This window comes from Camelus ferus, chromosome 13, assembly GCF_009834535.1.
Source record: "Camelus ferus isolate YT-003-E chromosome 13, BCGSAC_Cfer_1.0, whole genome shotgun sequence".
In the NCBI taxonomy this organism is placed as follows: Eukaryota; Metazoa; Chordata; class Mammalia; order Artiodactyla; family Camelidae; genus Camelus; species Camelus ferus.
In genome coordinates, this window is record NC_045708.1 from 61185211 (window position 1) to 61200901 (window position 15691).

At 34.8% G+C, this 15691-nt stretch overlaps 1 protein-coding gene across 7 annotated transcripts in view; it reads left to right on the forward strand.

Moving 5' to 3' along the window:
- The window catches only part of ADGRL2 (adhesion G protein-coupled receptor L2), a 252564-nt gene that overhangs the window by 169686 nt on the left and 67187 nt on the right, over window positions 1-15691 (forward strand). For all 7 annotated transcript variants that reach the window (XM_032494670.1, XM_032494671.1, XM_032494668.1 and 4 more), the window contains one exon: window positions 5730-5943. In XM_032494670.1, coding sequence (XP_032350561.1) covers window positions 5730-5943 — 214 coding nt within the window. The remainder of the gene's footprint in view (window positions 1-5729; window positions 5944-15691) is intronic.

Sequence of the window (15691 nt, forward strand, 5' to 3'; positions counted from 1 at the left end):
CAAACAAGTATAAAACTGAACGGAATTGCAACAACCACCATTTTAAGGCTCTGGAAATTAACCAGAGCCAGATAAGACATCGGGTAGCACATCTTTATGAAAAGGTGAGGGAACTTCTGGTGCGCACAGTGGGAGTTCAAAGACTTCTAGCCTGGAGCTACTCCTGCCCCCACCCTGCACTCCTTGGCTTTATCGTTGTGATTAGTTCCATCAGAGCATGGCTGGCTCTGAAAATCCTGTGACCGTGCTGCCTTGGAGAGAGGGCTTGATTTACAGCAGAGGGTGGAAACCCACGCCCAGCAGTGTTGTCAATAAACATAGTAAACACTGTGGAAAACCGATGGAGGGAAACCCTAGCTCTTCTTCCAGGTGAGGAGACCGAGGAAGCCTTGGAAATGAAAGAGCCAAGAGTTCTCTGCGTTCTTGACTGAATGGGAAGCTCCACCTATAGCAGAGGAGACGTGAGGGGACATGGCAGAAAGTAAATAACCAAGGCTGACTTCAAAATGACCTAAACTTCAAACCCTCTCCCTAACACACAGTCAGTTCAATCAGCAGAGGATGGAGACCTTACTTCGGGTTCCTGGGTTCCTGGTTTTTGTGCAAAGTCTCCTCTCAATTATTGGCAGATCACTAAGCTATGGAGAGACAGGCATGGTCTAGGAAACCAGACTAGAAAATAAAAATGAGAATTAAAATAACAACAACAGTATCAACAATGAGCAGACACACAGTAGTTGCACACTACGGGGGAGACAGATTCTGCAGATTAAATTCAGTCAGGATGCTGAAAAGGAAATGTACAGCAGCAACAATTCGCAGGGGGAAAGGGATCTAGAGTTGCTAGCAGTATATTTAAAACGTCTAGTTTTCAACAACAAAAAAAATTCAGAAGATAATGCAGACACAGGGAAGTTGACCCATTCTAAGGAGAAGAAGCATTCAATGGAAGCTGTCTCTGATGTGGACCCAGATATTATTAGATTTATCAGATAAACATTTCAAAGTGGCTACTATGAATATGTTCAAAGACTAAAGTAAAACTCTAGTAGAGAATAAAGAGGAAATAAGATGATGACTGAACATATCAAATCTAAATAGAGAAAACCTATTTTTAAAAGGCTTTGGGGAAATTCTTGGCACATATTAGTTATTTTATCAGTGTGTTGCAACTAAGTAAGTTTTCCTCACCAAATACAGATATCCTACCTTCATCTGAACACGGAGACTTCGATTCAGTAGGTCTGGATTAGGGCTTGAATATCTGTCTTTTAAAAAGTGCCTACCAGATGACTGATGCAAAGTCATATTTAGGAATCAGTCATATATTCCTGGCAAGTGATTTTTTTTTAAAGTCCCGAAAAATACTCAATTTAAACCGTTAAGAATGAATTCATGTATAAAGGAAGAAAGTGCAATTAAGAAATAGTGGTCAATACTTGTGATGATTTCTTCCTGTGACTCAGTATAGTAGTCATTAATGTGATATAAATAAAGGTCTAAATAATTCTTTTTAGTAAGTTTTGTTCTATCTTTTCATAAATTGTACTTAGTGAAAAATACTGAATTTTAAAATTAATATTAATTGCGATAGTTTTATTTAAGTAGTTTTATCTATTTAAGACTTTCCAGACTTTTTAAAAATACCATTATTGGTGGAAGAGTTTGAAGCCCCATACCCCTTGAAGTTTTCAGGGAAATAGGAAGAAATGATCAAAGAAAGCATAACAGTTTACATTTTTCTTAATATGTTTTTTTTTTAATTTCGTAATTGACCCATGTTTATTCTGCTTTTGATTAAAATAGTTAATCTGGAAAGATGTCTGCTTGTGATTTGTGTGAACTGTGCCTAATGCATTCACGTCATGTACTTTTGAGAATTTTCTTGGCAGTACCACACAGTCTACATTGTTATGCCAGAGCACATCCATGCTAACATCCTCATATATGTTTATATTTTAAAGAAATAGGTCAACTAACTTATTAATTTTTGATCACTTGAAAATGTTAGAATAGCATGTGTACCCAAATAGAAAGAGCTTACCTATTTGGGATAATAGATTGATGAAATTTGATTGGATTTTGAAATGACTTTAATTCTTCAGAAAAAGAAATGAAAACCCAAAGAAGTAAAGTGACTTAGCCAGGTTCACAAGGCTGAGCCAGACACCCGTCCTGTAACGTTCAATACTCTTCATACGTTTGTACTTGCACAGTGTAGATTTTGCCCTTGTGTTTATGGCACACACCGTACAGTTTTATCTATATGTTGTGGGAATCTTTTACATAATTGTTTTCTGTCAGATTTACTAACATATTTTGGTTAATTTCAGATTGTAGGAAAAATTATAGACTAAATCTTGGTTGTATTATTAACATGGTGGTGGGAGCAGTCGCAGAGTCCCGTTCTGTTCATGGCCATTAATCAGAGCCTGGGCTCTGGACTGTGAGCACCCTGCATGGGTTTGTATCCAACTCAGAGTAATCCTTGAGATCCTGAATTCCCTACTGCTTGATGCCTTAGTTTCATACTCTGTAAATTGGTATTACAGTAACTATTCCATTATTTTTTGTTGATGATGTTAGTGAGCATAAAAAGAGGTGATCTATATTGAAGAATTTAGCACATTACCAAACATAGTAATTGCTGTGTGAATGTTAACTATTATAATATTTACTTTTATTTATCTCTTCATATTAATTTTTATGGAGGTATATATATATATTTTTCCAATTGGAAACAGGTCTTAAATAAAGGAAAGTTCATAAACATATAACCCATTTATCTTTGTGAGAAACACAAATGAACCCCAGTAGTAACTAGAAAATAATAAATTGACAGAATTTCAATTTTTTTTCTTTTGTAAGGATGTAACATAATTTTCATTGATTATAAGTAGTGTATCTGTTTTTGAATAGTTAATGTTTTTGTTTTCACTACCAAAGGAAATAGGTATTATAGAGGAAAACACATTGTAATTTATATTGTTTTAAAGAAATACTAGCTAGTTCAATTTAGCAATTTGGTTCAACAACACTTACTGAAGTTATGTTTCATGTATCAGTCTAGGTATTGGAATTATAACTAAGACCTCTGTCATCACAGTCCAGCAGGGAAGATATAAAAAATGAATATACGTAGTACCATGCACTTCTAAAATTTTATAAATAAATAAACATAGTATAAAGTTCAATGGGAACAGAGGTGAGAGAGCAACAATTTAGAAAAGAGAACACTTATGATTTAAGACAATAAACATTATAAATATTTATAACAATATATAAAGTGATATTCACCATTAAGGACTCATTCAGTTCTGTGCAGAAAGCGTAAGCACCATGATCTCTTTTCTCCAGAAGATTCTATGTTAAAAACCTACTACATTAGTAAAGTGTGCTGATCTGTTTCTTTTTCTGTTACCTTTTTGGATGACTAAGGCTTTAAAAACCCCTTCTCTGATATATCAAAATAGCAAGACTATCAACTGTGCAGCTTCTCAGATATCTCTCAGAAGCAGAGGAAAGTTCACTTAGAACCATAACTATAATCTTGCAAACTATCAACAACAACAGAAATTAACAGGCTCAGTTTAAAGACCAGTGCTTCATAATCTAATCTACATTTTTGACAAATACTACAAGTTGTGAGTTATGACTCCAAGACAGTCTTAGAATAACATGTTCTAATATTTGTGATATTATCTAACAATATGATTTATAAGGATTTATAATTGCAAATCATCTCTGCCTTTAGAATTTCCTGTGCTCCAAAATTTTAATTTATGTTGTCACTTGTTTGAATTTTCACACAGCTTTTTGCCACAGAAATAAGTGTCAGCTTCTGAGGCCCTAAAAAGAAAATTCAATTAAAACAATTGTAATACTAGTTTATGGTGAATTATTTGGATAAGCAGTACAACATGAGGAAGTGGAAGAAGGCAATATGTGTAGTAGTTTATTTATGAACTTGGGGAAAGGTTGAAAGTTTGGCCCTTTTACCGTCTTCCTTCTTCATGGATAGTGCACCTCTCCACATACTGCTAGTGATCTCAAAAGACTAACATTAATTCTTAGTGAAAACCTACCAAGGTTGAGGTGTGCCTCAATCCCCTGAAGATTTCTGTGCACTAAATTGTGTCCTTTTCTTCTCTGTCTTCATCCCAATTGTGTTTTCAGTTTTCTCACTAGAATTGAGAGTTCAGACAAGTCTGAGAATTGCCGATTTCCTAAATCATATCAAGGTGAACTGACTAACCCTTTTGGAGGATTATTTACCTCTTAGAGGATGCATGCTTATCTAGGTGACTTTTCATTTCGTTGAATTTGTGAGAGACATTGTGCAGCAGTTGAAGAGAACAGGTCTTGGCACTGGACTGGCCTGGACACAACCTAGCTCTTCAGCGTGGAAGTTTGTACCTTGGAACACTTTCCTTCTGAATGTCAGGGTTTTTTTGGTTTGTTTTCTTTTTGGTTTTGGGGGGTATTTGTTTGTTTGTTTGTTTTTTGCTTTTCTGTGAAAGGGATATGAGGGACAACTCGTGTGATGCAAGGTAACTGGAACGGTAGCGATAAGAAGTACTGTAATTAGTGCTAGCCTTTTAAGAACAGGAACGCTACAGATGGCAGCAAGTGTGAGAACTAAACTAAAACATCGAGTACGTTTTTGGCATAATAGGCAGCACGCAGAGGTCTGCTTCCCCACACCTGGTTTTTCTTGACTGTTCTTGGCTTTCTCTTCTTCTACCCTTTGTTCTTCGCTCTGTTACCACTTTGTGGGACCTCTGGTTGAAAACTGTGGTTAAAGCTTAGAATTCTAGTATTTTATTCCATTTGGGAATCTTTTCTGTGGCACTCATGAACAATGGTCATCTACATGCTGTCTAATACACCACACGTAAATTCATAAAGCACTTTTAATTGAGCACTTTTCTGTACATTATGGTATTTTAGAGTCACACAGCTAGGAAGAGTAAATCGAAGATGTTTCTCTGTTTTGTAGATTGACAGAACCGAATCTTAGATTTTGCCCTTTTTGGGGGTCTCGGCTTGTGGGCTAGATTCAAGCAGTGCTGGCTCCTTGGAAGGCCTGTTTGCTGAATCCTTTCACTTATGTCAGTTTTAAATAGCTACAAATTGAAATAAGTTATTGTGCCTTAAGTGTGATGCTGTCATGGTACCATAGTTATTTGGGGGGGAAATGCTAAGACAAACGTGGTTTTAAGATAATGCTACTAACAGCAATTCATACACCTACATTAAATGAGGACATGAGGCCAGTAGTCCTATGTAGCAGAGCTTTGATTTCATTTCATAAATGAAAACTATTTCTTTATTAGTTGTTATATTCAATATTTGTAAAACGTGTCATTATTTATAAATCCATTGATTAAATGTGTCATTTTTCTTAGGATTTACTCAAGAAGAGTCACTTAGTTTCTGATTGTGACTAGTTTATACAGTAAATATTTTATTAGGGTAATTTTAAATTGTCTCAGAAATGTGAATAATCCAGCTAAAAATAATGTCAAAAATCTAATAATAAATTAAAGAATTATTTAATAAGTAAATGAATGGATGACTTGATAAACATGCTTTGTGTGGATATCTCTTGGATATGGACATGAATCGTATTACTAGAAAATGCCTTATTAAAATAATGTACTTCATAAGTGAGTTAATTTTAATTTTCTTTTTCTTTTCTTTTTTCTTTTTCCTTTTTTTCTTTAAAGGTTTCAGCAGAGCAGCTTTACCATTTGGGTTAGTCAGGCGAGAATTATCCTGTGAAGGTTACTCTATAGACCTGCGGTGTCCAGGCAGTGATGTCATCATGATTGAGAGTGCTAACTATGGTCGGACGGACGACAAGATTTGTGATGCTGACCCATTTCAGATGGAGAATACAGACTGCTACCTCCCAGATGCCTTCAAAATTATGACTCAAAGGTAAATACTCATGTGTCAATATCTCATTCTAGCTACTACATCCAAATTAGTAAAAGTATTATAATTGTTCCAAACTGGGTACAGTCCACATCTCAGCCTGTTTATTAAACTGAGTTGGATTTTTACCTACTAATGTTGTTTTCTACTTTGTAATTTTTCAACATTTAAATTTCTATATCATTTTTATATAGATTGACATATCAGAAGGACTATGTAATACACATCGTTTTTTAATGTATCATAAAATACCTTCTATTTCAGGTGTAATCTTGTTTTTTAGGGCTTCAAAAATTTTAAATATTTTATATTACCAAGAATGTTCAAGTGTCTCGGTCTCTGGCACTAATTGCTCTTAATTTTTAAAAATTAAACAGTTTATTTTTTATAGCAAAAATAAGCAAAACATACACAAAATTATGACTGTTACATAGTTTCAAATAGCTGTAAGAAAAATAGACAGTATTTTTACAGCTGAATTATTACTGAATAATTGCTGAATGTATAGAATACTTGTTTATTTTTAAATTTAAATACATTTCAGTATTTACAAAGTTATTTTCCCCAAATGCTTAATAATTTGGCAAATTTTTCCATTTGTAGTCATCAAAAAATGTGTTCTTTAATAATGTAGAAAAACGAGATAGTTTTTTTCTTTAATGTAGGAGATTTGTCTTTGGAAAGATCTAATATAAGCACTAGAAATTTTCTGTTAAATTTTAAACTGCCTGTTTTCTACATATAATGATGGAGACATGTGCAGAAATTTCAGTATCATTAAAATATATTTATATTATATTCTAAGGGTTTGTCCATTCCCGTCCCGCCCTGTCATCCCTTCAGCAGTTGAGAGTCATGTAAATAAATACACTTGTAATTCTTGACTGTGGTGGTGATAAAAGTATGAATACTTGTTATTCATTCTCCATTTTTAATTTCCTGCTCATTTTAAAGTGTGAAACCAAGGCTGTATTAGTAACTGATTCTACTTATATTTTAAGAGCACCAAATGGCTCATCCTAAAAAGTGAGAAATGAAACTCTTTCCTGAAATATGTATTTTAATACTATATAAAATAATCACCATTTTAGCACTCTTTGAAGATAATTATAGTGGGGTAACTTTAAAAAAAATAGTTTTAACACTTTGAATTCATTAAAGCAAAAAAAGAAACCTTTACTACCATTCTGAAGTATTTGACTGAAAAAGTAAATTAGAATTTTGCTTACAATACTGGTTCTTGGTAGCACTGGGTACAGTCTAGTTAAAGTGATGAGCTAACCTGTACCTGAGATCGTCTTCTGGTGTTGTTTATAACTGTCCCTTTGTTCATTTCTTCACCCTAAGAACTTGCCACTTCTTATCAAGGTCATTTGCTGCCTTAGATTATGTTTTATTATTGTCCTTAGGTTTTTCAGCACTCTGGCCAAGAGATCTGAAAGTAATAAAGTATGTAAATATTTGCTATTAAAAAAAATTAAATGTTAGGTTAGTCTGCGTAAGTAGGTCCAGTGTTTCAGAGTCTGGACTGATACTATCAGATGTCCATCAGTGTACCTCTGTCCATACAAAAGAGGTTCTAAGAGCAGTATGTGCTGTTCTCAAGAAGATGGTAAGAATGCATGCCTCAGTTTTTCCCTACAGTAGGAAAGGTGCGTATGCGTGTGCATGTGTGTGTGTGCATGCATGTGTGCGTGCGTGTGTGTGTGTTTATTTGTATTGAAATTGCCCAAGGAAAGTAAAATAGTACCTAGACTTAGGGAACTAGCCTGGCTTTTTTCAAAGCTTTTAACCAAAGTTTTTAGCCCATTTGTGGATACCAACTGGCTAAAGCCTCCTAGCACAGCTGCAGCTGGTTTCTTATTAAATAATTTCAGTTTATTTCTGGTTGTTAAACTACCTATATAAGTCCCTTTGTTTATTTGGGAAACAGGGTGGAATATAAATAAATAGTTCAGCAAGCAGCTGTTTACACAGATCTGGCACTTAGAAGAGTAGTAAGAAAAGAACATATAGATGAAGCAAACATAAACAGAAAGTTGGCAGTGTCAGGGGAGGAGATGATGCTACCCATGGAGGCTATGCAGTTTGAGCGTGAACACCTGTGTTTAAGGGGCAGAGGTAAAGTTGCCGTCGGGGAAACCAGAACAAGAACAGGAGGGTAATGTCTCATAAGCCAGCAATAAAGTGTAAAAAGATGTGTTTTTTTTTCTTGTTGATGTTGAAGATTTTTATTCTATTTAGCTCAAATAAAAGAACACATTAGGATTTTTCAGGAGAAGAGTTTCAGTACAGAAATCAAGAAAATAGCATTTGGTCTTGCAAAGACCAGAAGAATCAGATACTATGCTAGTCACAGGGAACCAGGCAAGGAATAAATACATGATCTAGATTTGTGAAGTAGGGGTGCAATTCAGAGATTTTTTTTTTTACCTAAGGGGGAAAAAACTCTAGTTTCTAGAACATGAGAACAATTAAATTACATTAAGCTAGTAAGTAAGAGGCAAAACCTATTTCAGATCCTAGATCTTTTCTGCCAAGGTTGAGATGATGGAAGTAACCTCAAATAGTAGGAACCAGATTAACTTATTCCCGTCCTAAACCCCATCTGGGGAGAAATAAGTAACTTGGATGCTACTAACTCATCATCTCTGCGATGTACTAAGGTTATTTTCTGTTGGATGATAGATTTCCACTAATTGTTTCAACTCTTGGCTGAGTTGTTTTAAGACAACTAACTGGCATTGTAAGTACCTCTCTTTGGCCCAGGATTGGGAGGTTACTAGTACAGACTCTTGAATCTTAGTACAATAATAAATAACCATTAAAGCTCTAATTGGTATATCTAATTGGACACGTAGTTTGCATGTCACTTACTGATGGGCATTTAAACCAAAGCACTCATTGTAGGAGGGAAAGGCTACTGGCAGTAATAAACATGAACCATATTAAACATTCACATTTAGTGTGCAAGAAAGACTAATCAATGATAAAATGGTTGAGACGATAAGTCATCTAAATATCCCTTATGACCCTGCTTGTCAAATGTAGAAGAGACAATGCCACATCAAAGATTGTGCCCTACAGGGTCCTCTGTTTCTCTTTTCAAAATGGAAATTAGTAAAATGATTCTGCTGGATAATGAAGGCTGAGCGTACAAGTGTGAGTTGCCAGTTTTTGCTGGTACTTCGGTTAATATGTAGGTTTTACCTCTTATATTATGTTGGTCAAGGAAGCTAGAACCATTTTCCCTAAGGACTCTACATTCTTGATCTTCAGGATTTCCTCAGGATTACTCAGTGAAATTACGAGGCTTAAACAATACCTTAAGAGTTGAATTTTATTTTATTTTTGGACAGATACCGGGCAGCTGAGAGGTAGGGAAGTTAGTTTTCATAAGTGAAATACCTCATTTCAACTCTGTCAAGTTTGGAGTTTTTATCTTTAGAAGTTGTTTTTATTTTTGAGACTACAGTGGAGACGTGAATAAATAAAGTGAATGTGAATATCCGTTTGATATATACATTTTAATATTATAATAATCTTGTTGTAGCCTTAGTTATTTATTCCAGCTTTCTCACTTGAGAGATGAGTGTTACAACTGAGAGGACCGTAGTATTTCCATAGTACATATATTGTCATATACCTTGTAGTTTCTTACTCTCTAAGAATATTCTCCTGCACGCTGAAATGTTGGTTTCTATTTAAAAAGTAATTTGTTTAAATTGTAATTAATTGTAATTAAATTGTAATTAATTTGTTTAAACAAATTGACAGAAACCAAATTTAATTCAGCATTCCATTACTAAAATGTACTGGACAATCAAATGATAAATAACTGAATGAAAGTACATTAAATCCGCTTACGTAAGGCTACTTTCAGATATCCACTTGAGTAGTTTGTTTTGTACCTGTGAGTCCTTTTCAGTGTCTATCTGCTTTTTTATGTCATGCTACTAGTGTCAGTGTATAAATACAGCTTACAAGCATCCTTTTAAAAAGCGTTATACTTTGAACAAATAAAAATAGATGTTGAATCAGTTTCAAATCAAGACATAGCCACTATTTTTCCTTTTGTGGCTTTTTCTTGTATCCTCCCTGCCGCCCACCCAAACTCATAGGCAAATGCTGCTGAAATGTAATATAATGCATATTTTCTACCAGTATAGAAAAAGTGAAAAATTATGAATCATGAGTTCACTTAAGTATCTGTAATTACTTTTCCTATGCAGTACAACTACATATTGGCATGTTTATTACCAGGAAATAAACACGTATTCATTGAATCTTTGGAATAATTCTACTTTCTGAAAATATGCTATTTATTATTTTATACATTTTGTTATGTCATAAATAATAAACTATAATTTTGAGTAAAGTGGAGAATTTTCCAGTCTTATTATTCTTTTTACTTTACTGATATTTCTAATTAAGTGGGGGAAAAAAGCTGCCTATATTTTATCTGGTAGAGAATGTATCTGTACCCATTGGTTTACTCTAAATCCATATTTTATTTTCTTACTAGCAGTTCAGCAGCTTGACTTTGCCACATCAAAAGCAGGATAGCAATTGTGAGTCAGTATCATTCATAATATACTCGATAGACTAATTTTATTAAATGAAGAAGGAAAAAGATTTGACATCAAATTATTTAAGAATAGCTTAAGCTGTCATTTATTATGGCCTTATTAATTTTCCCATATATTATATAGTGAGATTGCATACCTAGACCATATTAGCAATAACAAAAAACACCAACATTCATATTCTACTCTGTATATTACTGAAGGAAGATTATTGTGGGTAATTGGACTTGATAGCACTTTGCTAGTATTTATCTGTCTTACAGATTTTTTAAAGACTTATCTGTTTACTAAAGTATTTTCTTTAAATATCTTATAGCAACTTATTTACAGTTTCTAGTGCTATTTGCTATTTCACAACTAGGATTAGAGCTAATATCTCTCAGATGTTTTTAGGGAAAATCTAGTTTTGAAGAAACACAAGGAAGTGAGTGATTCTGTAATCTTAGTATTTATTTCATATAAACCAGTCAAGTATATCATGGAGCTAATATATGTCACAGTTCTCCCAATATTTCTTCACATGTCGTATGTACCCAATAAAGACATGGTTTTAAAATACCCCACAACCTTGAAGAGAATGTCTGAAATAAGGTTCACTCTATGTAAGTTGTCAGTCTCAAGACAACTTTCCGTTTTTTCAGACTCCAGATCTATCATTCTTACTGAATTCATCTGTAATTTGTGAAACTATTACTCTGTTTCTAAAGGTGGATATACTGTGAAACTAATTAATCTTACATGTTAGATCCCTTTGCTTGCACAAACCTCATTCAAGGCATTCTTAGGGCCCCTAGCAACGTGCTCACAGGGTCATGTTTTTGTCAACTTTGCTGAAGTATGATACTTACACACAATCTTTTAAGGGTTTGATTTCACTCTCTGACACCTCTGTTACACTTACCCTCATTTATGGTTGTTAGGAGTAGCCAGGAACATCTTGAGACTCTGTAAAGTGGAGGTTCAGGTGGTGATAAATTCATTTTGGGTTTAGTGGGGTATTGTTACGTGGTTTGCAGATGCCTGTGTATAGTTTAGTTATTACTGGCTATTCTGGATGAAGAAATGGCCATTAGAAATGCTCCTGTTACTCATCACATAAATGTGCAAGGCCAGATGTCATGTTACAACTTGAATGTGTCCTATGGCACCTGAGATACGTGGCAAGTGGCGGAGAAATAATGTTTGAAATGTATGGCACTAGAAGCTAGACTGGAAAATTCTGTCAGTCATTGAATGTATAAAGCAGTTGAGTGGGGGATTTGGTTCTTAGAGATAACTAATCAAAACAGAAACTCTCACCTGTACATTCCAACGGATTTCATACTGTACATAGAAAACATACCACATGTAGCACTTACAGCTGTACCTGCACCGTGCAGCTCCCCTCTTTTAATGATTATCATGTAAAATAGAATCTATCAGGACACCCGTGTGGATGCAGCGTATGAATGCAGCGCAGGCTGTGGGTCTCAACAGCACGAGCACCTGTGACAGTGTGGGTGCCTGCCTCACGCATCCAGACCATCAATAACAAAAAATAAATTTTAATCAGCTGTTTTGGAGAAAAAGCAAAATTATAGAAAGTGACACTATGAAGTTGTGAAGAGACAATCCTGAGATACATGGTAAAAAAAAATTTATTAAGGGAAGTATTATAAAGGTGTGCCAAGCAATTCATTTATTAAAATGTTATTTCAGTTTTCTGAGTTTTGTTGCTTGTGATACACTTGTTGGCTTTTAAAAATTTGTATTGTTTGTTAGGGTTTTTTTGTTTTGTTATGCTTTGTTTTCTAAATTAATACTCAACTTTGGTACCTGATTTTGTACTTGTATTTTTTTCTTAAAGTGGTACCCTTAAATTTTAAAAGCTGTAGACCTCACAAAACTTGAATCCACCTGTACCATTTTTATTTATCATGTGTTAGTTTCTAGAAATTGACAGTGTTCTACCAGACATTCTTAGATCGATGTGTACATTTAGAATATTTCATTGTATTCTATTTATTTTATTCTATTCTATTTCATTTCATTTTGTCTCTTTTGTATTACATAGATTTAGGGTTTGTGAGAAGAAAGTGAAAAATTAAAAATTTAAGAAATCAACTTATTAAGGGGCAGTATTAAGTAGATAACAAAACATTTATTCATTCAAGAAAAGATGAGATAGAAAAACCCATTTTCACAGTTTATGTTAAATAAATGTTTGGTTTAAAATCTTCCTATTGTAGACTAAGGGAGTTTTTAACTAAATGAGGTTGAAACAAACTTCTAAACTTACAAGTAACGGGGTTTACTTTTACACCTTCCTCTCACACTCCTGTTTCCTGCAACCTCTTTGTAGGGAAAAAATACTATTTTTAAGTTACGATGATTTCATCGCAATCATGAATGATGAGTAAGTAATGACTTCAGTGGATTTCTATAAGATCCGTAATCAAAAAATCTTTTAGTGAATCAAAGCTTTTTTCCTTATTATTTATTACTCTTAGAACTTGCCAAAACAGTACAGCAAGAGGAGGCAAGAGAATGAGTGCTGATTTTCCTAAGACATTTTAAAATTTGGTAATTTCATTCTCATGACCCAGTCCTAAGATGTTCTCATCGTTAAGTCACAGAATTCTGTGTATATAATTTAAAAGACTGTTTATAAGTAATTTTTGAAAGCTAACTGTCAGTTATTGTGTGAATGAGATTATACCTTTTAAAAATGTTATGTAAACAGGTATGTTGGATCGAGAGCTGATAGATCAGGGTCATTACAAATATATTACCTGGTGAGTTGATTTAGGACCTTCATATGTGCGTTGCCATTTATTTCAACCCATGACAAGTAGACCTTTATTAAGCTGTGATGATTACTGAATATGAAATGTAACCAAGGTTATTTTTTATTCAAATATAATTTAAATATTCATCAAAGAGAAGTTATACTTGAGACTGACAGAGACTATTAACATCAAAAAATATAATTAACTGCATTGGGTATCGTGAAGCGGAGTTAGCCAAATAGCCGAGAGGTCTAATTGCTCTAGAGTTTGAGAAGCAATGGTTTTATTTTATGCTGTAGCTGTGGAATTAATAGTCATGCGGTTTCCTATGTGGGCCAATTAAAAGCTGCCTGTTAAGGTTCATTGCTCTATAGGAAACCCACTGAATATCGCTTAGTAAACAGGATTGACATGTCAGTGTGTACAGGAAGATAAAATATAATAAAGAGCATGACAGTGAGAAGTGGTATTAAAAGAACTGTTTTGGAAAACAATTAATTAAACTCTTTACAGTGTTGCAGTGGATGTTGAGGAATGCCCTCCAGATTCCCCTTTCAGGATCAGGCCCTCTTCCCCAGCTGCCCGGGGAGCTCCTGCTGCTGGGCTCACAGCGAGCCCTGCCCAGGAACTGCCACGGGCGACAGGGTCTTAAATCCCTCTCCCCAGAGGCGGCCCTCGTTGAATGCCAGAGTACAAAGGCTTGGCCCCCTCATCCTTTGCGTCATTTTGAGACATCTCTGAAGGCCTCTCCCAGCCGCAGACCCCCCTCCCTGAGGAATTTGCTGGGCCTTTTGTTTGCAACCGAATTGCACGTCTCACTCTGCCCAATCCTGCTTCACTCAGGGCTTCACTGATAGTTGAAGAGCCTTGCAACCTCCCAGACATCTCTGTCTCAAAGTGGGCTTCCCATGATACCCACCCTCAAGAAGGTGATAATATTAACCAACAAAACCAGTCCTGTCAGTGGTATTGGTAATGTATGTACATTGTAGGAATCTGACAATTAAAAACTAAAATAGTCTTAAAGCAAATTAAAAAAAATGCCCAATTCAGGTCCAAACCTTGGCGTTTTACATTCTAAAGTTTGTCTTTGTCATGTGCTATTTTTTCTTTAATAAAGGTAATACTCTGCCGTGTGTGTGGTGCTGTCACACTTTTTAGCTGAGCACAAAAAGGAAGCACTTCTGACTGAACCCAGAAGATTTTGCCTTGTCCAGGCTGTAGAGGTTAAAAGTGGGCAGACATTCTAATGGCATTTTGACGTTAATGAGGTTGCTAAAATGGAAAAGTTGAAGGGTCAAAGATAAGAGCAATAGTAAGATCTTCTAGTGTTTCTTTTACATAATAGTCACATATGAAATATACTTAATGATCTGACCATTATTTCTAACATAAAATATGTAATGTTATGTGTGAGTGTACTGCTTAAAGTATTAGACTACTTTTTGTAAATAAGAATAACTGTAAAACTCTCAGCTATAAAATGTGTAACTTCAAATAGAGTTTATTAAACTAAGATAATCTCATATCTAGCTGTAATTTTTGTAAGACAAAAAAATCTTCAACTAGCTGAATAGATTTTCATGTGTATAATATAATAAGGTATACGTGTGTCTTTAATCTGCAGTTATAAAGATGTTTTCCTGGTCATTCATTATTTAATATGCTCACCCTGTTTATATCTGTGGCCTAAGAGTGCACGTTAGCTTTCACAAGAGCAGCGTTGCTGCTTCACAGCACACAGCCCTGTACTCCCAGGCCTGGGCATGGTGTTAGTGGTATTTAAAGCTCTTGAGTCTAACATTTTATAGGTCACGATGAACTGAGCTTTTCAGACAAGCTTCTGATATGAAGCTAATTCAGGCTAGGAGTATAACATGGAATGGAAGCCTTCTGCCTTCAGCTTGTAACATCTTATACAAACCACATATATCAGAAAAGTTTTGATTTGGTTTATATCGTATGGTTACAGAACTACGCTTGACTTGTGAAAATTCTCTCTTTATCTTTTATTCATTGATTTGTGCTACCAAATAATTATTGAGTAATTTGGTGGACAAACTAATGTCTCAAACACTCCGAAGGTATTGATGACAACTGGTAAGGCTGTATATTTTTAAATGTATAGACTGGTGTTTATGGAGATAATACTTTGTCATACAGTCTTTTTTCTTTAATAAAGGTAATGTTCTGACGTCTGTGGTGCTGTTGTGCTTTTTAGCTGAACACAAAAAGGAAGCACTCCTGACTGAAGCCAGAAGATTTTGCCTTGCCCTGACTGTAGAGCTTTCAAAGTGGCTGAACATTCTAATGGCATTTAAAATATGCCATTCAAATGGCAAATTCGTAGAATAAAGCACAGTTTTATATACTTGCTTCAAAGACTCTTAAAATGGA